Below are 26851 nucleotides of genomic sequence, written 5' to 3' on the forward strand. Positions count from 1 at the left end.
GCGGTGCTGACGGCGTCCGGCCAGCAGAGGGAGCTGCAGGATGCCGTGAGGACGGACTTGTCAGGACGAGGATGAGGAGTTCAGTTGAAAGCGGGCAGAAAGAGGAAGAAGAAGACAGACGCGCAGAGAGACAGCGAGGGAGAGGAGCAACCTGTCGCTCTGCTGCTGGCTGTCTGTCTGTCCACCTGGAGACATGTCCTCCCGAGCTGAGAGTAAGACAGGTAAGCTCTTCCTTCACTCTTACATGCTAACTTTTAGCCACAGAAGGCTAACATCATTCACTTCCTGAAAGTTTAATGTTTTAATGTTAATGATGAAGATGATGGTGATGAAGATGATGATAATGATGATGGTGATGATGATGATGGTGATGAAGATGATGGTGATGATGATGATGATGGTGGTGATTATGCTGATGATGATGATGATGATGATGGTAGTGATGATGGTGATGATGATGATGCTGATGGTGGTGATTATGCTGCTGCTGATGATGATGATGGTGATGATGGTGATGATGATGATGATGATGATGATGATGATGATGATGGTGATGATGATGATGATGATGGTGATGATGATGATGGTGGTGATGATGGTGATGATGATGATGCTGATGGTGGTGATTATGCTGATGGTGGTGATTATGCTGCTGCTGATGATGATGATGATGATGATGATGATGATGGTGATAATGATGATGATGATGATGATGATGATGAAGATCCTCTTTCTTTCCAGCCTCCCAGTTTGCGTCTCTCACCTTGAGGTTGAAAGACAAGCTCCACCCGACAAGGATCAGACGCTCTGAGCGAATCAAACACGCCCCGTTACAGACCGGACCATCTCACCTGGACCTGCAGCACAAAGTACACACACTGCAGGACGAGGTACACACACTGCAACATGAAGTAAACACACTGCAACACAAGGTACACACACTGCAGCACAAAGTACGCACGCTGCAACACGAGGTACACACACTGCGACACGAATTACACACACTGCAGCACAAGGTACATACACTGCAACACAAGGTACACACACTGCAGCACAAAGTACACACACTGCAGCACGAGGTACACACACTGCAACATGAGGTACACACACTGCAACATGAAGTACACACACTGCAACATGAGGTACACACACTGCAACACGAGGTAAACACACTGCAGCACAAAGTACGCACGCTGCAACACGAGGTACACACACTGCAAGACGAATTACACACACTGCGGCACGTGGTACACACACTGCAACACAAGGTACACACACTGCAGCACAAAGTACACACACTGCAACACAAAGTACACACACTGCAGCACGAGGTACACACACTGCAACACGAAGTACACACACTGCAACACAAAGTACACACACTGCAGCACGAGGTACACACACTGCAACACGAGGTACACACACTGCGGCACAAAGTACACACACTGCAACACAAAGTACACACACTGCAGCACGAGGTACACACACTGCAACATGAGGTACACACACTGCAACATGAAGTACACACACTGCAACACGAGGTACACACACTGCAGCACAAGGTACACACTGCAACACAAGGTACACACACTGCAACAAGAGGTACACACCCTGCAACACGAGGTACACACACTGCAACACGAAGTACACACACTGCAACACAAGGTACACACACCGCAACACAAAGTACATACAATGCAACACTAGGTACACACATCCTGTCATCTCTGCGTCTCGTCTTTGTGATTGGCCCTCGTGTGGTCAGGTGACGTGTGTCTTGGCCAACCAGCAGCGGGCCGTCATCAGCTCTCTGCAGTACTTCAAAGCTCTGGTGGACAGACTGGGAGTGGACAAACTGGTCCTGGACCCGTCTGTGGTGGGTGGGCTGCTGGGCGGTGCGTCCAGTGGAGTTCTTGAGGCGGTCCAGACTCTGGTCCAACTGGAACCACACCTGCACAGCAGGTAGGTGACACCTGTCAACCTTTGACCCCAACAGTCACTAAAGTCACAAATCATTTGCTGACCCGACCCCATCTGTCCTTTCTGCAGTAAGACAATCTCTTCCTGTCTCACTCGTCTCTACCTGTCTCTGGCTCACCTGATTCGCTGGGCCGATCAGGTGATGCTGCAAGGTGTCGCCCACGGCAACAAAGACTCAACAGCCAGCGTTACCACGGTGATCAGGGCCGTGCTGGACGGGGTCAAGGTTAGGATGAATGACAAACTGGTTCACTGGATCCTGTTTCTGTCCTCTTCGGTCTGTGTCTTTTTCTATGATGTCATATCCTTCCTAGTAACCTGTCCTGTCTCAACTGTCCCCTCCTACTCTTATGTTCTTTATCCCGTCCTTTCTTTTTCTGAGTGTGCGTTTTGGTCTTTTCTCACCCTGTCCTCCTCTGTCCCATGCTCATTAGTTTTCTTTATTCTTTATTTTCTCTGATTATGTCCTGTCTCACTCTCTTGTCTGTTGTCCCTGCTGTCCTCACTATCATAACCCGGACCTTCACCTCCTGCTGTGTCCCTGATAATTTTATTGATCCATCCGTTTGGAACTATTATAGACCCATTTCAAAATTAACTTTAATCTCCAAAGTACTGCATTCCTGAAGGAATATGTGTTTCACATCGTACTAAAGCGGCTTTGTGATGACAGTTAGATGGATGATGTCTCAGTGAGCCCTCAAGTGGTTCAGGTCTTATTTGTCTTAAAAAGACGTTTCTTGGTCTCCATGGTAACTTCATGTCCTTGTTTAAAGCGTTGAGGATTTATATTGACCGTGACAGATATGTTAATATTAAAAACTATAAGACAATAATTTATAAGAGCATCAGTTTCTGATAAGAAGCAGCAGCTCGTCCATTTCGTGTTTATGCAGACTTCGGCAACATACACACCGTCCACAACGTCCCATGTCATCGTGTCTTCATATTTCAGTATTGTCTTCTTCTGTCCTGGTATTTGATCCTCCGGTCCGAGCAGCATCTGTTTGTGTTTTAATGAGACTGTTTCTGTCAGGAACTGGTCCGGTTGGCAGCAGAGAGACAAGGCGACTCTGCCCCCTTGTCTCCTGTCCAATCACAGGTCGCCGTGGGACAGACATTTGGGTTTAACGACCAGCGAACATCCAATAGGACGTCTTCCTGCCAGAGTCCAGGACGTCCTGCAGAGGAAGACGAGGAGGAACAGACCAGTCTAGCGCCTCCTAAACCCCCCATGCCTTCAGAGCCACAGGTGTCCCCCCTCCCAGAGGTGTCCGCCCTCCCACAGGTGTCCCTCCGACAGATGTCCCTCCCACAGGTGTCCCCTCTCCCACAGATGTCCCTCCGACAGATGTCCCTCCCACAGGTGTCCCCTCTCCCACAGATGTCCCTCCCCCCACAGGCCCTTGGGTGAGTCTGAACCAGCCTGTAAATGTCGAGAATCAGATGTTTTACTGACGATGTTCTTCTTTTCCTCAATAATACTAATTTATTGTAACAGATATAAACACAGTATTGGTTTACATGTAGTTCTCAAGAATGAACTGATTGGCTCCACAGTGTCACGTGACCTGCTTGTTTGTTTACCTTGATCATTATTGTGTTGAGGTCTAATAATAATAGTAGAGGAGAAGAGTAGAGGTGATGAGGAGTTATAGATGTTCATAGTGAGTGTTTCTGTGGGCTGAAGAGACAGGAATAGAAGCATGAATGAAACAGGAAGTAGAAGGACTAAGACATCACATGTCGTCCTCCCCCCGCCTGTCGCTGCACTTCCTGTCTCTCTGCTCACTGGACGACAGTTTCAGCTTCTCTATCAGCAGCGTTTCAAACGTGACATCACTTCCTGCTGTTTGAAGGCGTTGATGCCGCCGTTAAAAAGCATGAAGAAGAAACAAAGACGGAGGCTGCTTCCCCTCGTGTTTACGAGAGGAAGCAGCTTTAGCAATGTTAGCATCGTTAGCATGTTTAACACTGTTAACAGTAGAGGTTTAAATATCTGCATCAATATTTACTAAAAGTACTTTAAGTAAAAATCCTTCATGTAAAGTCATAACAATGAACCTGTCTATCTGTCTTCCTGTCTGTCTGTCTGTCTGTCCTCAGTCCTCCAGTTCTGCCACCTAAAAAACGTCTGTCGTCTTCAGGCCCCGCCCTCTGCAGGGTTGCCATAGTAGCACCAATGAGACGAGAGCCTGAGCTGCACGGACAGTTAAAACAGGTACACGTGACGCCGCACTGGTTGTCATGGTAACAGGAGTGTGGCTGAATGTTTTTACATATGTGATGCGTGTTTACAGGACGTGGTGAGCGTGGCGCCCCCTGGTGGACGTTTTCATGTTTGTATCAATAAAGAACGTTAAAATACTTTAATGTTTGTTTCAGGAGGACGAGTGTTGGAAGAGTTCTACACACACTGCTGGGAACACACACTGTGGTAACACACACACTCACCTACACTCACTCACACACACACACACACACACACACACACACACATACAGACTCTCACACACCCACATTTCCAGTCAGCAGCAGGGTGTGAATGACATCACTTCCTGTAAGTTGACAGAAACAGGAAGTAGTGTTTGCTGTCTCTTCCTGTCTGTAGTGAAGTTCACCGCTGCCCCCTGGTGGGCAGAATCCAGACAGCAGGTTTCGTTAGAACCCTGAGAATAGGGAGACTCTGGGTTGTAATAGTAGTAGTCGTAGTGGCAGTAGTAGTAATAGTAGTGGTAGTAGTGGTAATAATAGTACTAGTAGTAGTAATAGTAGTAAGTATAGTAATAGCAGTAGTAGTAGTAATAGTAATAGTAATAGTAGTAATAGTAGTAATAGCAGTAGTACTAATAGTAGTAGTAGTAATAGTAGTAGTATCTATTAACAGAACGTTATGTTATGTAACATGTAGAAACACTTGTGAACACATGAACACATCATGTCTCTCAGAGGACGATCCAGACTACGACTTCCTCCACACCGACCTGTCCTCCTCGGAGACCCTCCCTCCTCTTCCTCACCCTTCAGCCCTTCCCCCCACCCTGCCAGAGAAGACACGCTGCAGCACTGCAGGTGAGCAAACACCTGAGATACCTCTCTTTCTGGGTTCTCTTCGTTTAGTTTTCTTAGAATTTGGTTTGGTCTAAGGGGGTTTCTCTCTGGGGGCTACAGAGTCCTAGAACCAGCTGAGAGGGCTTCTCTCTAGAGTCTCTATGTGGGGGGGCTTTGTTAGACTGACATCTAAAATGTAAATGCTCTCTTTTAAATTGTCCCATTTAGCAAAGTCTTGGTTTGTTTGAGTGGACCCCAGACCCCCAACCGCAGGGAAGTAGGTTCTAGAACAGAGATCTGTGTTGGTATGATGGCGTAGAAATAGAGGTGTAACGATTCATTCGATTAATCCATGAATCGATTGTCAGTCCTATAGATTCTACTAAATCGATCTGCTAAAATAGATAAGTAGAATTAATCGTTTTGGCTTCACCAATAATCAATATAAATGCATTTAATCGGATTAATCGTGATTCTTACTTATGATTAATGTTTTAATACGTTTAAGACACACTCTCCCCTGCCAGCATGTAGTCTACTGAATAATGTTAAAAAATAACTGAGCAATGTTTAATTTCATTTTTGTATTCAGCATAAAATATTATGCAGAACTTTCAGAAGAATACAGATAGTCTCACTTCCATTATTGCATGTTTATTTAATGGATATAGAATTTTGGTTACAAGTTACTGAATCGAATCGTGGTTTACAGAATAGAATCGAATCAAATCGTTACAACAACAAAAAAATCGTCCTTGAATCGAATCGCCAACTACTGTATCGTTAATCGAATCGCTGTGAAGCCAAAGATCCACACCCCTACGTAGAAAGCACTCCTTGTCATGTCCCTCGCGTTGTTCACAGCTTGGTTGAAGTTTTATATCATATTAATGTATATTTGTGGTGCTGCAGGCTGAATATCATAATGTTTGCCTTGGTTAGATTCACTGTCAATGCCCAGGTCTGATCAAGGTGCTGAGAGGACCACCAGACCAGCTGACTTCAGTGTCTACTACAGGGACGCTGGGGCCAACAGAGTGTTTATTGAGCCTAAAGTCCGCTTTGTGTGACTAGTGTGATGCTCCATACCAATCTGAAGCCCGGTCAGCTTCCTTGGGCCTGGTGCGGTTGGGCAAGGTCTGCTTCCGAACGGTAAGGGTCATGTACCAGCACCAGAACGGGTACGCGACGTGGACCTGACGTAGGCTTTAATGGATAGGCCGCCCCTTTCGCTCAGTGTTAAGCTCGGATCTCCCCCCGCTATCGAGACGATCTGAACATACTGTTGATGACTGTGGGACACAGATGCATTCTGGGTCCAGCTTCAGACTCATGGTGTGAGTGGAACTGGACCATCCGTTTATAATAAAAATGCTGCTCTGCACTGTCCAAAATACTTTCACATACTCTGATGGTTGAGTGTTGACTAGAAATCTGTCAAGTTGCATCATGTTCTCCGTGTTATTTCCCTGACGACGCTGAGACGATGTGATGAGTTTGCACAAGAGGGACTCATGCTCAGGCCCGGTTGGGACTCAGGCCGGCGGGGGACTGGCGGGGACAATCATGGTTCGGCACGGTACAGATCAACTGGCCCTGGTGGGCTTAAACCCTTAGTAAAGTAGTATAGGGTAGTCGTGGTATGAGGTAGTCGGTTAATAAATGGCCTCATTTATATAGTGCTTTTATCCAAAGCCCTTTACATTAATGACTGACATTCACCCATTCACTCACACATTCACACACCGACGGTGGAGTCAACCACGCAGGGCGACAGCCAGCCCGTCAGGAGCAATTAGGGTGAGGTGTCTTGCTCAGGGACACCAGGCACTCAGCTAGGAGGAGCCGGGGATCGAACCGGCAATCTTGCGGTTACCAGCCAACCCGCTCTAACTCCTGAGCTAAACCCCCCATATAAGGGGTATAAGGTGGTTTGGGGTATGAGGTCCGCCACAGCATAATGTTCTCAGCAGAGTTATTTGCAAGAGTCAGTTTAGTTTTCTCTGGAAGGAGAAACCCGGTCATTTTTTACCCTATTGTCGTTGTCCCCGTTTTTTGCTTCTAATAAGTTGGGATGACCCTGGAGACAACAAAAATAGGGTCAAAAATGACCGGATTTCTCCTTTTAAGATGGTGAACTGTATTTGAGGTCCTGATTTATTCAACTTTAAATGTATTTTGTGTCTTTTTAAACAAACTTTGTCTGTCTGTCTGTCTGTCTGTCTGTCTGTCTGTCTGTCTGTCTGTCTGTCTCTTTCTCTAACTGTCTAACTCCCTGTCTCTCTGTCTCTCTGCTTTTCTGAATCACAGGAACTTCCAACTGTCAGGCCGAGTCTTCGTTTGGGTTTCACCCCACCTCCCACGAACCTAACCCCAACCACTACGATGATGACATTGAACCTGATGGGTCGGTGTCCTCCCCTCTGTCCCCCAGCAAGACCCCCCCTCCCCTCCCTGAGAAGAAACGACACAGTGAGGGAAAACCAATCAATAATAATAAATTACTCGCTGTTGCTTATGAATCTGTTTTAGTCTTAATGCTAAACTAGGCTAGGTGTCCCCCCTACTTCCAGTCTTTGTGCTAAGCTAGGCTAACATGTTGGATTGTTCTACACAAATCAACCTACTGTGATATCTGTCTGTCTCTCCACCTGTCTGTCCACCTCTGTGTCTCCCTGTCTGTCCGTCTTCAGTCCATCAGTACCTCCAGTACTGTTCGTCCTACAGCGCCCAATCAGCCGCCATGTTCTACCAGCGACCTTTGACCTCCAGTCATCATTCCAGCAGCAGGCAGAGAGAGGTGGAGGCCACCTACCAGCTCTCTCACACACACCTGGACACACATCTGGACACACACCTGGATACACACCTGGACACACACCTGGACACCCGGACATTAGACTCCGCCCCCTCACCTGAGCTACCTCCTGCTCCCGTCCTACCACCGAAGAAGAGACAACAGGTGAGACCAGAGCAACACAGACAACGATAAAACAAACGTGCTTATCATGTTGATGGGTCAAACCATTTCTGTGTGACGGGACCCCGTCCTCTGGTCTAACAGGCCGTTTCTAAAACAACCTTTTCAACATAATACGCAAAAGTATTTGTACGTTCTGGTTCCTTTCGGATCTGTGAGGATCCGTGAGGATCTGTGAGGATCAGTGAGCATGCATCGCCGTGTGAACTTTGCTCATTCTGTTTTGTGTTCATCAGGATCCAGCTGGACCACATGAGGAGAACCAGACCAGAGCCAGGTGAGACACACACAGACAGACAGGTCAACACTCACCTGTACACACACACACACACACACACACAGACAGACAGTAACAGCCCTGTGACCTGCAGCTCCCACAGTCTCCAGCAGGAGGAGGTTTTACTGACGGACCAGCAAGAGATCCTCCACAGAATCACAATGAAACCACAGGTACGGCCGTGACTCCTGACCTCTCTGCTCCGGTTGATTGACCCTGACTGCTGACCTCTGACCCCTGACCTCTCTGCTCCGGTTGATTGACCCTGACTGCTGCCCTCTGACCCCTGACCTCTCTGCTCCTGTTCATTGACCCTGACTGCTGACCTCTGACCTCTCTGCTCTTGTTCATTGACCCTGACTGCTGACCTCTGACCCCTGACCTCTCTGCTCCTGTTCATTGACCCTGACTGCTGACCTCTGACCCCTGACCTCTCTGCTCCGGTTGATTGACCCTGACTGCTGACCTCTGACCTCTCTGCTCCTGTTCATTGACCCTGACTGCTGACCTCTGACCTCTCTGCTCCTGTTCATTGACCCTGACTGCTGACCTCTGACCCCTGACCTCTCTTCTCCGGTTCATTGACCTTCACTGCTCACTTCTGACCCCTGACCTCTCTGCTCCGGTTCATTGACCCTCACTGCTGACCTCTGACCCCTGACCTCTCTACTCCGGTTCATTGACCCTCACTGCTGACTTCTGACCCCTGACCTCTCTGCTCCGGTTCATTGACCCTGACTGCTGACCCCTGTCTGTCTCAGAATGAGGACGGGCCGGACGTCAGAGCAGCCTCTCCTGAGATCCTTCTGGTCTACGCCACGGAGATGGACCAGGGGACGGGTAAGTCCTGCCTCCTCGTCTTTCACCTTGTCTTTTTGTGAGGTCATCCCTCCTCAGCGTGTCACCTTTTGTAGTCACAGAAATGTTTTCTCTATTTTCAATTGAATTCAATTCAGCTTTATTTATACAGCCCCAAATAACAAATCACACATTAGCCTCAGAGGTCTTCCTGTCCTGGATCTTCCACCCCGTCAGGAAAACCTCCCAAAGACCTCGTTCCTCATTATCTTATCAAAGCATCGATTATCATCGGTGATCTAAGGATCAGGCAGGGAGTTAACTCACAATAAGTAACAGCAAAGTGTGTGTGTTTGTGTGTGTGTGTGTGTGTGTGTAGAACAGGGCTTGTATCGTGAAGCCTTCCTCTCCACCTACAGGACCTTCATCAGCCCGAATGACGTCATCAGCAAACTACAGCAAAGATATCTCTGAGTCCATGTGTGTGCATTTACAGTACATACAGTATATATACATATATATACATATATATTTATAAATAGTCTTTAATCTGTTTAATCTGACATATATGAATTCTGTCTACACATGTAACCCCTCACACATTACATGTATGTTAAACAGGATGTTGTAAAGGGGAAGGAGGCGGAGCCTGAACTGTGCGTTGTGGTTTCAGAAACAGAGAAAGTGTGTTTCTATGCAGATGATCTGATTTCATATTATTCATGAGACTCTGTGATCAGCGTTCAGATGTGGTCTCCTGGGTCTGTGGTCCCCCAGAGGTCTAGATAGTAGCCCACATTAGTCCAGAGACCAGACCAGACTATGTGGAGAAACCAGAGACTGTCTATGGTGCCCCGCCTCCTCTCTGGTGCTAAGCCCCGCCTCCTCTCTGGTGCTAAGCCCCGCCTCCTCTCTGGTGCTAAGCCCCGCCTCCTCTCTGGTGCTAAGTCCTGCCTCACCGTAAGGAGAACACCTTTAGAATGAACAGGTTTTATCAAATGTGGAATCAGCTGTTTGAATCTTTAACCATCAACACGTTCAGACATCTGGGACAGGAAGCTGCACATCTGGGACAGGAAGCTACACATCTGGGACAGGAAGCTACACATCTGGGACAGGAAGCTGCACATCTGGGACAGGAAGCTACACATCTGGGACAGGAAGCTGCACATCTGGGACAGGAAGCTGCACATCTGGGACAGGAAGCTGTACACCTGACTGCTGCCAGGAACACCTTCCACCTGCTGGTCAGAGTGGTGGACGAGCTGTGGTGAGACACACACGGAGACACACACACACACACATATATATATATATATGTATACACACACACGCTTTGTTATTGAACCCTTCATCTATAATAATGATAATGTGTGTGTGTGTGTGTGTGTGTGTGTGTGTATGTGTGTATGTGTGTATGTGTGTATACATATGTGTGTGTGTGCGTGTATGTGTGTATACATATGTGTGTGTGTGTGTGTGTGTGTGTGTGTGTATGTGTGTATACATATGTGTGTGTGTGTGTGTGTGTGTGTGTGTGTGTGTATGTGTGTATACATATGTGTGTGTGTGTGTGTGTGTGTGCGTGTATGTGTGTATACATGTGTGTGTGTGTGTGTGTGTGTGTGTGTGTGTGTGTGTGTATATACATATGTGTGTGTGTGCGTGTGTGTAGTGCGATGGAGCTGGACTCTGATTTGCTACTGCTGCTGACTGAGCTGGTGTTCAGCCTCCTGATTGGAGGAGAGCTGGGCCTGGCCCGCCTGCTGCGCTCCAACATCCTGTCCAAGATGGAACAGAAGTGGCGCCTGATTGGCTCGCCTCAGTCCCTCCGCCCCCTCGCAGCCAGGGGCGTGGCTGCCAGGTAACCTCTGACCTCTGGATGACCGACGCACCTGTCTTTCATCAGACATCAACGTCTTCTGGTCTCTTTCAGACCAGGAACCCTTCTGGACTTCAGGAGCCAGGATCTAGCTGAGCAGCTCACTCTGTTGGACTCTGAACTCTTCTGCAAGATCCAAGTACAAATACCTTCATGATGGTCCTCACCTGTCCCTCTAACCTGTTTGTCTCACCTGTCTCTCTAACCTGTCTGCCTCACCTGTCTGTCTCACCTGTCTGTCTAGCTTCCAGAGGTCTTGCTGTGGTCTAAAGAGCAGAATGAGGAGAAGAGTCCAAATCTGACTGAGTTCACCCAACACTTCAACAACGTGTCCTTCTGGTAAACCTCCACTGACCCTGCTGATACACACAACCTACTGTGTGTGTGTGTATATATTAGGGCTGTCAACGTTAACGCGTTAATAACGTTCCCGAGGCGGCGAGTCGAGCCCGGCGCCTCTGATTAGCATAAAGTAGATTCAACTTCAACTTTAGGCAAATGAGGAGCGGCCAACTCGCGCGCCGTCTCTCGACATTCGCCGCGACGCTACCAGGACGCCACCTGGAAGGTGCGTGTCCAACACCGCGTGTCCAAACACCGTTTCCCCAGCGGTGTTTCCCCGCGTCCCATTCATTGTCTATGTGAAAAGCTGTGCAATGCATTCTGGTAGCGTCGTGGCGAATGTCGAGAGACGGCGCGCGAGTTGGCCGCTCCTCATTTGCTTAAAGTATAAATCAAATCTACTTTATGCTAATCAGAGGCGCCGGGCTCGACTCACCGCCTCGGGAACCCTCGCGAACGCTCGCAAAAATCTGTTGTTTGAAGGAGAGCGCCTGTCAATCATCCTGTAGTGGCAGCCCACCAAGCGTGCAATACTGGGAAGCAAAAAGACTGCCGGATGGTTCAGTCGATAAGACCAAAGTCATCTGCGCGTACTGTGGATATGAAATGAGCTACCATAGAAGTACGTCCAGTCTGAGATATCACTTGCAAGCCAATGCACTTATATCCTACCCCCAAAAATACAAGTAAATACTAGTATTTTAAACTTGTGAAAATCGTGATTAATCACAACCTGTTATTGTGATTAACTCGATTAAATTTTTTAATCGTTTGACAGCACTAGTATATATATATATGTGTATAATAATATATATATATATATTATTGATAACGAACAGGTCTGTTGTCTGGTTTCAGGGTTCGCTCTGTCATCATTCTTCAGGACAAACCTCAGGACAGAGAGAAACTGCTGTTGAAGTTCCTGAAGACTATGAAGGTGAAACCACCACAGGGGGGATTAGCTCAGGAGGTAGAGCGGGTTGGCTGGTGGGGAAGAAAAACTCTTCAGGTCCAATTCTGTGGCTGGATCAGATGAGGTTTAATCACTGACAGTGGAGAAAGGGCAATACCGCATTGCGACACAGTCCATTCTGAATAGTCTGGGGCAAGGGAGAGCTTTATAGACAGAACCACAGGGGCAGATCTAAACAGTGGATTTACATAGATTTAATACGCGTCCCTCCCAAGAGGAAGAGACGTCCTGAGACAACAGAAAGGTGTGACTTCTCTCGGAACAGCTGGGTTCTTTCTACATAATGTCACAACAGGGGTCATTCATGAAGGCCTTGATCAAGTATGTGAGATAAAGGTGTTTCGGAGACGGTCCAGATCAAAGGGTCTTTTCATCAAGAATAACAAGTCAACCACAATCAAATAGGGACAGCAGGACATTTGATGAGTACAAGAGAAAGGAATATTAGTATGAGATTAAAATAAGAATTGTAAGGTAACGCATTTTCAAGATTGCCGGTCCGATCCCCGGCTTCTCCTAGCTGAGTGCCTGGTGTCCCTGAGCAAGACACCTCACCCTAATTGCTCCTGACGAGCTGGCTGTCGCCCTGCGTGGTTGACTCTGCCGTCGGTGTGTGAATGTGTGAATGAATGGGTGAATGTCAGTCATTAATGTAAAGGGCTTTGGATAAAAGCACTTAAATGAGGACCATTTACAGCTGTAAGCATCTTCCTTCACTCAATCTCCCAGTGGCTGTCCCTTCACTCATCTGGGGATTACTACAATGTGAAAGTTCTATTTACAAACATAAACTGTATACTGGACCTACCCAGGTATACTGGACCTACCCAGGTATACTGAACCTACCCAGGTATACTGGACCTACCCAGGTATACTGGACCTACCCAGGTATACTGAACCTACCCAGGTATACTGGACCTACCCAGGTATACTGGACCTACCCAGGTATACTGGTACTCTATAAAGTAGAGCTGTGATTGGTTGGATCAGAGGTTGATTTATCAGTAAAAGTCCCACACTCCAGCTGTAATGCTGCTTTGTGTTTAAAATAAGGATAACGATGATCTGACTGTACTGTGTTCCTGCAGCACCTGAGGAAACTGAACAACTTTAACTCTTACCTGTCCATCCTGTCAGCGCTGGACTCCGCCCCCCTGCGGCGCCTGGACTGGCAGAGAAACACGGCTGAGGTCTGAGTGTTTTCATGAGTCCATGATAATAAACGTATAGTCTTTTATGGTTTTTAAAGTATATGATAATGAGTTATGTGTGTTTGTGTCTTTAGGCTCTAGAGGAGTACAGCTCTTTGATTGACAGCTCATCATCTTTCAGAGCCTACAGAGCAGCTCTGGCTGAAGTGGAACCTCCCTGTATACCCTACCTGTAGGTCAATACCCCATACACCACTATATCTACCCTACCTGTAGGTCAATACCCCATACACCACTATATCTACCCTACCTGTAGGTCAATACCCCATACACCACTATATCTACCCTACCTGTAGGTCAATACCCCATACACCACTATATCTACCCTACCTGTAGGTCAATACCCCATACACCACTATATCTACCCTACCTGTAGGTCAATACCCCATACACCACTATATCTACCCTACCTGTAGGTCAATACCCCATACACCACTATATCTACCCCACCTGTAGGTCAATACCCCATACACCACTATATCTACCCTACCTGTAGGTCAATACCCCGTATACCCTACTATATCCTACTCGTCCACCCTTTCTAAATGTCTGAACTTCTCCCTCACCATTGACAACCACAGCCTCCTCACTGAACTCCTCCAGCCTCACTCTCTGATCCTCTCTGAACTCCTTCCAGCTCTCCACCCCATTCACATCATGTTATACCTGTCTATCTCTCTCACCCGTTTGCTGTTCAGGGGGTTGATCCTGCAGGACTTGACCTTCGTCCACCTGGGGAATCCTGACACGCTGATGACATCACAGGGTTCAAAGGTCAACTTCTCTAAACGCTGGCAACAGTTCAACATCCTAGATACTCTGAGGAGCTACCAGCAAGTGTCAGTTACCTGCAGTACTATTACTTCCATTGTAAGAAGTTGTACACAGTATGTTTACTTCCTGAAATAATACCTGAAACTCTCTCTCTCTCTCTCTCTCTCTCTCTCTCTCTCTCTCTCTCTCTCTCTCTCTCTCTCTCTCTCTCTCTCTCTCTCTCGGCAGTCATTACTCTCTGCAGCCTAATGATGACATCATATCTTTCTTTAATGACTTCAGCGATCACCTGGCAGAAGAAGCATTGTGGGAACTTTCACTCAGGCTCCGCCCACGAAATGCCCCACGAGCCAATCAGAGATGACAGACTAAAACATTACAGTCGAACTCAACCAGTCCTAACCTGTGCTAGTCCAGTGCTGACCTGTGCTAGTCCAGTGCTAACCTGTGCTAGTCCAGTGCTAACCTGTGCTAGTCCAATGCTAACCTGTTGAGGTCCGTGGTGAACTGAACTGGAACTCTGGTCTATTTTTTGATATTATATTCCTGAACATTTGTAACATTAAGTATTTACCAGGAATCCAGCCAAAGCCACCAGAGAGCTGACCCTGATCAGAGAGGAAGTGTGGGTTCGATGCCGAGTAGAAAGCATTGTGTTTTTAATCGGTCGGAACAGATGATACAACGAACAGTCCAGACTCTGAAAACACACTTCCTGTATTCATTCAATATGTGTGTAGCCTTTATACGCTGTCTGTGATAATATACATATTATCAGGACTTGAACAGGATCAGGACTAGAACAGGGTCAGGATCTTCATGAAGTTCAGAGTCCCAACATCACCAGCAGAGTTACAGCGCCACCTAGTTGAGAGAAAACACTTAACAGAGTTAAGGAAGATATCTGGAGCAGACCAGCACCTGGGTTCATCTACTAATAAACATCACTGCTCACCTGTCTGTCTCCTGTCACCTGTCGGTCTTCTTTCTGTCTCCTGTCTGTCTTCGTCTGTCTCCTGTCCATCACGAAGTTGAATAATAAACTGTATTTCTTTTTACACTTTTTACAAAGAGCTTTATGGAGAAAAGTAAAATATAAAATAAAAGTAAAGTCAAATGTGATCATAAAAAAGAGGTAAATGGGGGCGGCCGATGGTGCAGTGGTTCGGGCACCCGCCCTATGTAGAGAGGCTCAATGTCCTCGATGCGGTGGTCCCGGGCTCGACGCCTCGACTCCCGCCCGGGACGCATCTCCCGCATGCCATCTCCCTCTCTCTCCCCCGCTTCCACACCGTCTGAAAAATGAATTAAAAGGCTTCAATGTCACTCTAGCCAAAAAATAATCTTTAAAAAAAAGAAGAGGTAAATGTGTTAATAATGTAAAGTAGATTTAAATATATTAAATATAGCCTACTTCTTCAAATTGTATAAACATTATGTGAGCAGGCAGCACCAATCAAACAGCAGAGATCTGAGCAGGCAGCACCAATCAACCAGCAGAGATCTGAGCAGGCAGCACCAATCAACCAGCAGAGATCTGAGCAGGCAGCACCAATCAACCAGCAGAGATCTGAGCAGGCAGCACCAATCAACCAGCAGAGATCTGAGCAGGCAGCACCAATCAACCAGCAGAGATCTGAGCAGGCAGCACCAATCAAACACCGACCCGGCGAGCGGCCACTACGCCGAACAAACCGGGGGAGCTGAAGCCGGAGTTTACGGGCCGGATGGTCGTGTTGGAGATAACGGAGTAACGTCGCCAGGTGAGCTTCAAGTAGCGGGACAGAAACGGGACTCAGGGTCCGATGGATCGCGGAGATGTGGGATCCCGGTAGTGCTGCAAACTGGTCCTGAAGTCCGCCTGGACCCGATGTGGATCGTTGAAAATAAACGGAGCCATCCAGCAGTGAGGACGACGTAGTGAAGGCACATGAAGAACTGTCCTGCTAACTGCTGGATGACGTTATTTTCAACGATCCCGGTCGGGTCCAGGTGGACTTCAGGAGGATGGTGGTCCAGTACTACTGGGACCACACATCAGAAAGAAGACCACCAATCTCCACGATCCAACTGTTGCGCGGCTATTTTTATTTTTTCAAGAAGTAAGAAGTCCTGGTAATTTCTCTTCGTGAGAAATACTAGATGTGGCGTGTTCGAAAGTGTCTGACGCCCAATGTCTGAGACCTGAGAGCCCTGGAGTTATATATGTGATTATAACAGTTAGATATCTGATTATTACAGTTAGATATGTGATTATTACAGTCAGACATGTGATTATTACAATTATATATGTGATTATTACAGTTACATAAAGTGAATATTACAGTCAGATATGTGATTATAACAGTCAGGTATGGGATTATTACAGTAATAGATGTGATTATTACAGTCAGATATGTGATTATAACAGTCAGGTATGTGATTATTACAGTAATAGATGTGATTATTACAGTCAGATATGTGATTACAGTCAGATATGTGATTATTACAGTAATAGATGTGATTATTACAGTCAGATATGTGATTATTACAGTTACCGGTAGATATGTTATTATTACAGTTATAGATGTGATTATTACAGTCAGGTATGTGATAATTACTGTTAGTTATGTGATTATTACAGTCAGTTATGTGATTATTACAGTTATAGATGTGATTATTAATTTATTAATGCCCTAATATTTACATCAATCATGAACAACTAGGGTTCAAATCCGGGTTCAGGTTCCTTCTGTGTTTCAGCGTGGGTTCTCTCCATGTTCTCTCCTGGTTCTCTCTGGGTTCTCTCCTGGTTCTCTCTGGGTTCTTTCCTAGTTCTCTCCTGGTTCTCTGTTACCCCTTTTCCACCAACGCGAACCTAGTTCAAGAACTGGGCCGGGGCCTGTGCTGGTTCGTTCAACTTGCGAACCTTCTGAGAACCTGTTTGCGTTTCCACCGGCTAGAGAGCCCAGAGAGCCACGTCATTACGTCACTGTATACGTCTGAGGTTTCCCCGCAGCGCTCATTTCAAGCATAGCAGACATGTCTCTTCAGAAAAAGTGTTTATTTTGGTAAATAATACAATAACAATAAAATACACAAAACACTAAAATCAAATTTTTTTTATTTTTAAAGTGTAGAACAGTGTGTGATCAATATCAATGATCAGAGTGTTTGATGTTTAGTCATCTGCAGGTTGGACCTCCGTTCAATATCGCCGATGTCCGACAGCTCTACAAACACACCAGAGAACAGCGGTTTAATCACAAACGTGTCCACGACGCTGTGAACACAGATGTTATGTTACGTTGGTAGCTGGTAACGTTTAGTGAGCCAACGGCAGTCAGAAAGTGGCATGCTAACGTTGTTGTTAGCAATATCACGCTAGCTGGCTAGCTAGCCGGTCAGCCTACATTACCCGAGGAAGCAAAGCCACTAGTTGCTGCTGTTACGAACGTAATCACTAGCTTGGTAAACTAAACACAAATGTGTCGTTGGTTAGCAACGAGGTGAAACAATTTAAAAGTGAAACTTACCGGGAACAGTAACGTTAGTAAAACTCCGCAGCGGCGTATTTTCCCCCGTTGCCTCGAGCGTTAACCCCGCCCCCAGCCCCTAACGTAAGCCGGGGCCGGTTCCAGCCCAGCAAAGAGTTGGGGCCGCTCGGGAACCAGTTTTCCAGGCGGAGAGCCGGCTCTTTGTCTGTGGAAACAGGAAGAACTGGTTCGCGATTGGTCACCGGCTCCGAACCGGCCCTCAAAATGCCTTGGTGGAAAAGGGGTATGGGGGTTCTCAATGTTCTCTCTGGGGTCTCTCTGGGTTCTCTCCGGGCTCTCTCCAGGTTCTCTCCATGTTCTCTCCATGTTCTCTCCGGGTTCTCTCTGGGTTCTCTCCAGGCTCTCTCCATGTTCTCTCCTGGTTCCCTTCATGTTCTCGCCTGGTTCTCTCCATGTTCTCTCCATGTTCTCTCCATCTTCTCTCTGGGTTCCCTCCATGTTCTCTCCTGGTTCCCTCCGGGTTCTCTCCAGGTTCTCTCCTGGTTCTCTCCAGGTTCTCTCCGGGCTGTCTCCAGGTTCTCTCCATGTTCTCTCCGGGTTCTCTCTGGGTTCTCTCCAGGCTTTCTCCATGTTCTCGCCGGGTCCTCTCCGGGTTCTCTCCAGGCTCTCTCACCCCTTTTCCACCAACGCGAACCTAGTTCAAGAACTGGGCCGGGGCCTGTGCTGGTTCGTTCAACTTGCGAACCTTCTGAGAACCTGTTTGCGTTTCCACCGGCTAGAGAGCCCAGAGAGCCACGTCATTACGTCACTGTATACGTCTGAGGTTTCCCCGCAGCGCTCATTTCAAGCATAGCAGACATGTCTCTTCAGAAAAAGTGTTTATTTTGGCAAATAATACAATAACAATAAAATACACAAAATACTCAAATCAAATTTTTTTTATTTTTAAAGTGTAGAACAGTGTGTGATCAATATCAATGATCAGAGTGTTTGATGTTTAGTCATCTGCAGGTTGGACCTCCGTTCAATATCGCCGATGTCCGACAGCTCTACAAACACAAACCAGAGAACAGCGGTTTAATCACAAACCTGTCCACGACGCTGTGAACACAGATGTTATGTTACGTTGGTAGCTGGTAACGTTTAGTGAGCCAACGGCAGTCAGAAAGTGGCATGCTAACGTTGTTGTTAGCAATATCACGCTAGCTGGCTTTTAAAAGTGAAACTTACCGGGAACAGTAACGTTAGTAAAACTCCGCAGCGGCGTATTTTCCCCCGTTGCCTCGAGCGTTAACCCCGCCCCCAGCCCCTGACGTAGGTTTGTGAACGGTTCTAGACCAGCAAAGAGTTGGTGCCGCTCTGGAACCAGTTTTCCAGGCCGAGAGCCGGTTCTTTGTCTGTGGAAACAGGAAGAACTGGTTTGCATTTAGGCACCGGCTCCGAACCGGCCCTCAAAATGCCTCGGTGGAAAAGGGGCATCCATGTTCTCTCCATGTTCTCTCTGGGTTGTCTCCAGGCTCTCTCCATGTTCTCTCCCCGGGTTCTGTCTGGGTTCTCTCTGGGATCTTTCTGGGTTCTCTCCTGGATCTATTCTCTTAGATAAAACATTTAAATTCCAACGAAGCAGCTGTTGCTGTACATTACACTGAGATGTCTTCTTTCCTCACACCTGTCTGTCTTTCAGGTGTGAGTGATGCTGCAGCTCCCCCTGGTGGTGACGGTTCCGGTGGACCTGGTCCTGCTGCTGGTCTCCCTGCTGGCCTTCTGGACCAGACTGAGCTACCTCAGCTACCCCAACGCTGTGGTGTGAGTGTGTGACTCTCTCTCTCACATACACACACAGACACACACAAACACACACGCACACACACGCACACACACTGAGAGTCACGCTAACCCTAACCCTGGTTCTCTGGGTTGCAGCTTTGATGAGGTGTACTACGGTCAGTTCGTGTCTCTCTACATGAAGAGAGTTTTCTTCATCGATGACAGTGGGCCGCCGCTCGGTCACATGATCCTGGCCCTCGGAGGTCAGTTACCATGACAACCACTGAGCACAACATGATGCTAACTGTGTGTCAGATACCTGTGTGATGACATCATTCATCTGTCTGTTGCAGCGTATCTGGGAGGATTTGACGGGAACTTTGTGTGGAACAGAATCGGAGCAGGTAGGAACCCCAGTTAGTTATTGGAACCCAGTTAGTTACTAGAACCCCAATCAGACTCGAACCCCAATGAGTTACTATAACCCCCGTTAGTTACTAGAACCCCAGTTAGTTACTAGAACCCAGTTAGTTACTGGAACCCCAGTTAGTTACTAGAACCCAGTTAGTTACTAGAACCCCAATCAGACTCGAACCCCAATGAGTTACTATAACCCCCGTTAGTTATTGGAACCCCAGTTAGTTACTGGAACCCCAGTTAGTGTGAGTGGGTTTGTTTTGTTGCACAGAGTATCCCAGCAGTGTGAGTGGGTTTGTTTTGTTGCACAGAGTATCCCAGCAGTGTGAGTGGGTTTGTTTTGTTGCACAGAGTATCCCAGCAGTGTGAGTGGGTTTGTTTTGTTGCACAGAGTATCCCAGCAGTGTGAGTGGGTTTGTTTTGTTGCACAGAGTATCCCAGCAGTGTGAGTGTGTGGAGTCTGCGGTTGCTGCCGGCGGTGTGTGGAGCTCTCTGTGTTCCTCTGGTTTACCTGCTGACTCTGGAGCTCAAGTTCTCTCACCTGTCGGCTCTGGGAGCTGCAGCGTTGCTGCTGCTGGGTGAGTTACCACAACAACAACACGATAAACAGCTGCATCAAGAGGACAGCTACAACACATTATTTTCAATATTGGGGATCCGGTTAGTGTGGGACATTCAGGGACTAACATGACTGTGGGGCGTTGAGGGACTCACATGACTGTGGGGTGTTCAGGACTCACATAACTGTGGGGACACTCCTCTTCGTCATGGGTGGGTCGCGCTGCCTCCGTTTCCTCGTGATGTTCACTCTCCGCCTCCGCCATGATTGTTATTACTATGGTAAAGCTGTTTCTTCTTTGTCATGCTCATGCAACCACGCAAGCAGTCTGCTGCAATGCCTGCAGTGCCCCATGTGTCGAGGCGGTGTAATAACAGAGCGATGCCGCAGACATCTGCGCTTTCTCTGGTATAAACGGTATCGCAAAATCTCTACCGGTAGACAGTTTTAGACCGTCACACGGTATAATACCGTCATACCGCCCAACCCTACTGTGGGGTGTTCAGGACTCACATGACTGTGGGGTGTTCAGGACTCACATGACTGTGGGGCGTTCAGGGACTCACATGACTGTGGGGCGTTCAGGGACTCACATGAATGTGGGGTGTTCGGGACTCACATGACTGTGGGGTGTTCAGGACTCGCATGACTGTGGGGCGTTCAGGGAGTCACATGACTGTGGGGCGTTCAGGGAGTCACATGACTGTGGGGCGTTGAGGGACTCACATGAGTGGGGTGTTCAGGGACTCACATGACTGTGGGGCGTTCAGGGACTCACATGACTGTGGGGCATTCAGGACTCACATGACTGTGGGGTGTTCAGGGACTCACATGACTGTGGGGCGTTCAGGGAGTCACATGACTGTGGGGCGTTGAGGGACTCACATGAGTGGGGTGTTCAGGGACTCACATAACTGTGGGGCGTTCAGGGACTCACATGACTGTGGGGTGTTCAGGACTCACATGACTGTGGGGCGTTCAGGGAGTCACATGACTGTGGGGCGTTCAGGGAGTCACATGACTGTGGGGCGTTCAGGGACTCACATGACTGTGGGGCGTGCAGGGACTCACATGACTGTGGGGCGTTCAGGGACTCACATGACTGGGGTGTTCAGGACTCACATGACTGTGGGGCGTTCAGGGACTCACATGACTGGGGTGTTCAGGACTCACATGACTGTGGGGCGTTCAGGGACTTGCATGACTGTGGGGCGTTCAGGGACTCACATGACTGTGGGGCGTTCAGGGACTCACATGTTGTTGTTTTCCAGACAACTCTCTGATCGTCCAGTCCCGATTCATGCTGCTGGAGTCGGTTCTCATCTTCTTTGTGTTGCTGGCCTTCCTCTCCTACTTGAGGTTCCACAACGCCCCCCACAGGTGAGACTCACCTTCAGCTCCACACAGACTTGACAGTGGGACTCACCTGTGACCTGTGACCTTTGACCTGTGCCTCCCCAGCTGGTTCCGGTACTGTTGGCTGCTTCTCTCCGGAGCTTCCTGTGCTGCAGCCGTCGGGTGAGAAACCCATGATGTCATCATGATGTCATATGATGATTATTATCAATAATGGATGGAGAGTCAGTAAAGCGTGTGTGTGTGTGTGTGTGTGTGTGTGTGTGTGTGTCAGGGTGAAGTACATGGGCGTGTTCTCCTACCTGCTGCTGGTGGGCGTGGCCTCTCTACACACCTGGAACCTGATTGGAGACCGGACCGTCAGTCATGTGAGTCCTGATGTTATTGATTGGTTCCACTTCATCAATATTAAAGCCATGTATTTGACTGTGTGTGTGTGTGTGTGTGTGTGTGTGTGTGTGTGTGTGTGTGTGTGTGTGTGTGTGTGTGTGCAGCTGAGTGTGTGTGTGCAGTGTGTGTGTAGGGCTGTGTGTCTGTTGGTGCTTCCTGTTCTTTTCTATGTGTTCTGGTTCTACCTCCACCTGACTATCCTGCATCGCAGCGGACCACATGACCAACTGATGAGCTCCGCCTTCCAGGCCAGTCTGGAGGTAACACACACACACACATATACAAACACACAAATATACACACACACACACATATACACATATACACACGCACATATACAAACACACATATACAAACACACAAATATACAAACACACAAATATACACACACACACATATACAAACACACAAATATACACACACACACATATACAAACACACAAATATACACACAGTATAAACCACACTATATCGGTTGATTGGTTGATTGGTTGATTAATTGATTGATTGGTTGGCCGGTTGATTGATTTCATTGATTGATTGATTGATTGATTGGTTGGTCGGTTGATTTATTGGTTGGTCGGTTGATTGATTGATTGGTTGGTCGGTTGATTGATTGGTCGGTTGATTGGTTGGTTGATTGATTGGTTGGTCGGTTGATTGATTGATTGGTTGGTCGGTTGATTGATTGGTTGGTTGGTTGATTGATTGGTCGGTTGATTGGTTGGTTGGTTGATTTGATTGATTGATTGGTTGGTTGGTTGGTTGATTGGTCGGTTGATTGGTTGGTTGGTTGATTTGATTGATTGATTGATTGATTGGTTGGTTGGTTGGTTGATTGATAGATGTATTGATTGATTGATTGGTTGGTTGGTCGGTTGGTCGGTTAATTGATTGATCCTCTCTTCAGGGCGGTCTCTCCAGGATCACTCAGGGTCAACCTCTCGAAGTTTCTTACGGCAGTCAGGTGACTTTAAGAAGCTCCGCCTCCCAGTCAGTCTCCTGCTGGCTTCACTCACACAAAGCCAACTACCCAATCAGGTGCTGCCAACTCACATGACACAGCAGCAAATCAGAGAGCTGCTAATTGTAGTTTGAGTAACGCCACTTCCTGTTTCCTGTTCAGGTATGAAAATGGGCGGGGCAGCTCTCACCAGCAGCAGGTCACATGTTACCCCTTCAAAGACGTCAACAACTGGTGGATCGTCAAAGACCCCGGCAGGTACGCCACCTGTCTGTCTCACCTGTCTGTCCCTGTCTCACCTGTCTCACCTGTCTGTGTCTCTGTCTCAGACAGGAGCTGGTGGTCAGCAGTCCTCCTCGGCCTGTCCGCCATGGTGATGTCATCCAGCTGGTTCATGGGATGACCTCACGATTCCTCAACACGTAAACAGGCAGTATTACTACATTACCCATGAGCCTCGTCATCTGCAGCTACCGTTAATAGGCGCGTTTCGAATCATGCATGCGCATGCATTTGCCTCGCAAAACCAGGCATTCTGGGATAAATACGTCAGAAATGCTGGTGATAACTTCCCTTTGCAACATGTCACATGACTTTAAAAACTCGCGGTATCTCCAGGTACCTCCCTCCGCATGCTTTTCTGTGCAGATGGTCTGAAATAAGTGCGGACATAAGACACTCCCCTCAACGTTGCCCTAGTTGGTTAGAATTATCACGTGGTATTTCCCACGTGAGAAGATTCCTCAGCCTCCGTCAACAACGGGACTTCAAATGCCTCGGCTCCAGTTCGTCAGCGACGAAGAAAGCCAGCGCCACTGGGCAGGCCATATTCTTTGTGCAAAGTCCGTGAAGTTTCCCCTGGCGCGATTGTTTGTTATGTATACAATTATTAATAATGTTAAAAAAAAAAAAGTCCGTGAAGTGCACCTGTGTCCGACTTGACGTGTTTATGACGAGCTCCGGCGGATCCTCTCAAGTCTCGTGCATTCATAGGTGCCTATGCATTTGAAGTCCCGTTGTTGACGGAGGCTGAGGAATCTTCTCACGTGGGAAATACCACGTGATAATTCTAACCAACTAGGGCAACGTTGAGGGGAGTGTCTTATGTCCGCACTTATTTCAGACCATCTGCACAGAAAAGCATGCGGAGGGAGGTACCCTGGAGATACCGCAAGTTTTTAAAGTCATGTGACATGTCGCAAAGGGAAGTTATCACCAGCTTTTCTGACGTTTTTTTCCCAGAATGCCTGGTTTTGCGAGGCAAATGCATGTGCATGCATGATTCGAAACGCGCCTATTCTCTTTCACATTGACGTTCATATTAATGAATCCGTCTGCTGCCCACTCTGATCACTTACAGTTATAGTGTGTGTGTGTGTGTGTGTGTGTGTGTGTGTGTGTGTGTGTGTGTGTGTGTGTGTGTGTGTGTGTGTGTGTGTGTGTGTGTGTGTGTGTGTGTTGTAGTCATGATGTAGCAGCTCCCATGAGCCCTCACTCTCAGGAAGTGTCGGGTTACATCGACTTCAACATTTCCATGGCAACACAGAACCTGTGGAGAGTGGTGAGACCACCATCCTCATACCTGTCTGTCTGTGACCTCATACCTGTCTGTTTAATAGATCTATGTTACCACACACCTGTCTGTCTGTGACCTCATACCTGTCTGTCTGTTACCTCATACCTGCTGTCTGTTACCTCATACCTGTCTGTTTAATAGATCTATGTTACCTCACACCTGTCTGTCTGTGACCTCATACCTGTCTGTTTAATAGATCTATGTTACCTCATACCTGTCTGTCTGTAACCTCATACCTGTCTGTTTAATAGATCTATGTTACCTCATACCTGTCTGTCTGTTACCTCATACCTGTCTGTCTGTTACCTCATACCTGTCTGTTTAATAGATCTATGTTACCTCACACCTGTCTGTCTGTTACTTCATACCTGTCTGTCTGTTACCTCACACCTGTCTGTTTAATAGATCTATGTTACCTCATACCTGTCTGTCTGTGACCTCATACCTGTCTGTTTAATAGATCTATGTTACCTCATACCTGTCTGTCTGTTACCTCATACCTGTCTGTCTGTTACCTCATACCTGTCTGTTTAATAGATCTATGTTACCTCACACCTGTCTGCCTGTTACCTCACACCTGTCTGTCTGTTACCTCATACCTGCTGTCTGTTACCTCATACCTGTCTGTCTGTTACCTCATACCTGCTGTCTGTTACCTCATACCTGTCTGTCTGTTACCTCATACCTGTCTGTTTAATAGATCTATGTTACCTCATACCTGTCTGTCTGTTACCTCATACCTGTCTGTCTGTTACCTCACACCTGTCTGTTTAATAGATCTATGTTACCTCATACCTGTCTGTCTGTTACCTCATACCTGTCTGTCTGTTACCTCATACCTGTCTGTCTGTTACCTCACACCTGTCTGTTTAATAGATCTATGTTACCTCATACCTGTCTGTCTGTGACCTCATACCTGTCGGTCTGTTACCTCACACCTGTCTGTCTGTTACCTCACACCTGTCTGTCTGTTACCTCATACCTGTCTGTCTGTTACCTCATACCTGTCTGACTGTTACCTCATACCTGTCGGTCTGTTACCTCACGCCTGTCTGTCTGTTACCTCACACCTGTCTGTCTGTTACCTCATACCTGTCTGCCTGTTACCTCACACCTGTCTGTTTAATAGATCTATGTTACCTCATACCTGTCTGTCTGTTACCTCACACCTGTCTGTTTAATAGATCTATGTTACCTCATACCTGTCTGTCTGTTACCTCATACCTGTCGGTCTGTTACCTCACACCTGTCTGTCTGTTACCTCACACCTGTCTGTCTGTTACCTCATACCTGTCTGTCTGTTACCTCATACCTGTCTGACTGTTACCTCATACCTGTCTGTCTGTTACCTCATACCTGTCTGTCTGTTACCTCATACCTGCTGTCTGTTACCTCACACCTGTCTGTCTGTTACCTCATACCTGTCTGACTGTTACCTCATACCTGTCTGTCTGTTACCTCATACCTGTCTGACTGTTACCTCATACCTGTCTGTCTGTTACCTCATACCTGTCTGACTGTTACCTCATACCTGTCTGTCTGTTACCTCATACCTGTCTGACTGTTACCTCATACCTGTCTGTCTGTTACCTCATACCTGTCTGACTGTTACCTCATACCTGTCTGTCTGTTACCTCACACCTGTCTGTTTAATAGATCTATGTTACCTCATACCTGTCTGCCTGTTACCTCACACCTGTCTGTCTGTTACCTCATACATGTCTGTCTGTTACCTCATACCTGCTGTCTGTTACCTCACACCTGTCTGTCTGTTACCTCATACCTGTCTGTCTGTTACCTCATACCTGTCTGTCTGTTACCTCACGCCTGTCTGTTTAATAGATCTATGTTACCTCATACCTGTCTGTCTGTTACCTCATACCTGCTGTCTGTTACCTCACACCTGTCTGTCTGTTACCTCATACCTGTCTGTCTGTTACCTCATACCTGTCTGTCTGTTACCTCACGCCTGTCTGTTTAATAGATCTATGTTACCTCATACCTGTCTGTCTGTTACCTCATACCTGTCTGTCTGTTACCTCATACCTGTCTGTCTGTTACCTCATACCTGTCTGTCT

At 47.4% G+C, this 26851-nt stretch overlaps 2 protein-coding genes and 3 long non-coding RNA genes across 8 annotated transcripts in view; 2 read left to right on the forward strand and 3 right to left on the reverse strand.

Moving 5' to 3' along the window:
• Positions 1-100: 100 nt before the first annotated feature.
• On the forward strand, positions 101-14720 carry LOC311023572 (rap guanine nucleotide exchange factor 1-like). 3 transcript variants are annotated; one of them, XM_084025505.1, is made up of 24 exons: positions 101-221; positions 742-890; positions 1766-1962; positions 2050-2206; positions 3017-3268; positions 3332-3390; positions 4087-4201; positions 4366-4417; positions 4930-5052; positions 7342-7503; positions 7725-7993; positions 8248-8288; positions 8383-8461; positions 9050-9128; positions 9466-9550; positions 10123-10356; positions 10762-10950; positions 11023-11107; positions 11213-11307; positions 12169-12247; positions 13372-13473; positions 13569-13666; positions 14193-14333; positions 14497-14720. In XM_084025505.1, the coding sequence occupies exons 1-24, from the start codon at positions 194-196 to the stop codon at positions 14630-14632; spliced, it is 3006 nt and encodes a 1001-aa protein (XP_083881631.1). In that variant the 5' UTR covers positions 101-193; the 3' UTR covers positions 14633-14720. The 3 variants fall into 3 exon arrangements, with proteins under 3 accessions (XP_083881631.1, XP_083881629.1, XP_083881630.1); XM_084025503.1 differs by having other exon boundaries at positions 3017-3390; XM_084025504.1 differs by having other exon boundaries at positions 3017-3390; positions 8392-8461.
• LOC311023586 lies at positions 9139-10346 on the reverse strand. The gene is made up of 3 exons (XR_014598220.1): positions 10301-10346; positions 10171-10258; positions 9139-9556 (listed from the first exon to the last, which is right to left on the reverse strand). It is a non-coding gene; the product is annotated as an uncharacterized lncRNA (long non-coding RNA).
• A 1187-nt stretch (positions 14721-15907) lies between the features above and the next one.
• The window catches only part of pomt1 (protein-O-mannosyltransferase 1), a 16766-nt gene continuing 5822 nt past the window's right edge, over positions 15908-26851 (forward strand). The window contains exons 1-13 of one of the 2 annotated variants that reach the window (XM_084025511.1): positions 15908-16031; positions 19429-19550; positions 19668-19774; positions 19865-19915; positions 20360-20506; positions 21759-21867; positions 21949-22005; positions 22118-22211; positions 22338-22493; positions 23144-23274; positions 23360-23455; positions 23527-23619; positions 24662-24758. In XM_084025511.1, coding sequence (XP_083881637.1) covers positions 19438-19550; positions 19668-19774; positions 19865-19915; positions 20360-20506; positions 21759-21867; positions 21949-22005; positions 22118-22211; positions 22338-22493; positions 23144-23274; positions 23360-23455; positions 23527-23619; positions 24662-24758 — 1251 coding nt within the window. In that variant the 5' untranslated portion in view covers positions 15908-16031; positions 19429-19437. Of the gene's footprint in view, positions 16032-19428; positions 19551-19667; positions 19775-19864; positions 19916-20359; positions 20507-21758; positions 21868-21948; positions 22006-22117; positions 22494-23143; positions 23275-23359; positions 23456-23526; positions 23620-24661; positions 24759-26851 lie in introns of both variants that reach the window. The other variant, XM_084025510.1, reaches the window with a different exon arrangement.
• LOC311023588 lies at positions 24706-25357 on the reverse strand. The gene is made up of 3 exons (XR_014598222.1): positions 25322-25357; positions 24835-24871; positions 24706-24801 (listed from the first exon to the last, which is right to left on the reverse strand). It is a non-coding gene; the product is annotated as an uncharacterized lncRNA (long non-coding RNA).
• Positions 25424-26851, reverse strand: part of LOC311023587 — a 1528-nt gene continuing 100 nt past the window's right edge. The window contains exons 2-3 of the long non-coding RNA XR_014598221.1: positions 26485-26506; positions 25424-25484 (exon numbers count right to left, since the gene is read on the reverse strand). This is a non-coding gene — a long non-coding RNA (uncharacterized lncRNA). The remainder of the gene's footprint in view (positions 25485-26484; positions 26507-26851) is intronic.

This window comes from Eutrigla gurnardus (genome assembly GCF_963514095.1).
Source record: "Eutrigla gurnardus genome assembly, chromosome: 13".
NCBI lineage: Eukaryota > Metazoa > Chordata > Actinopteri > Perciformes > Triglidae > Eutrigla > Eutrigla gurnardus.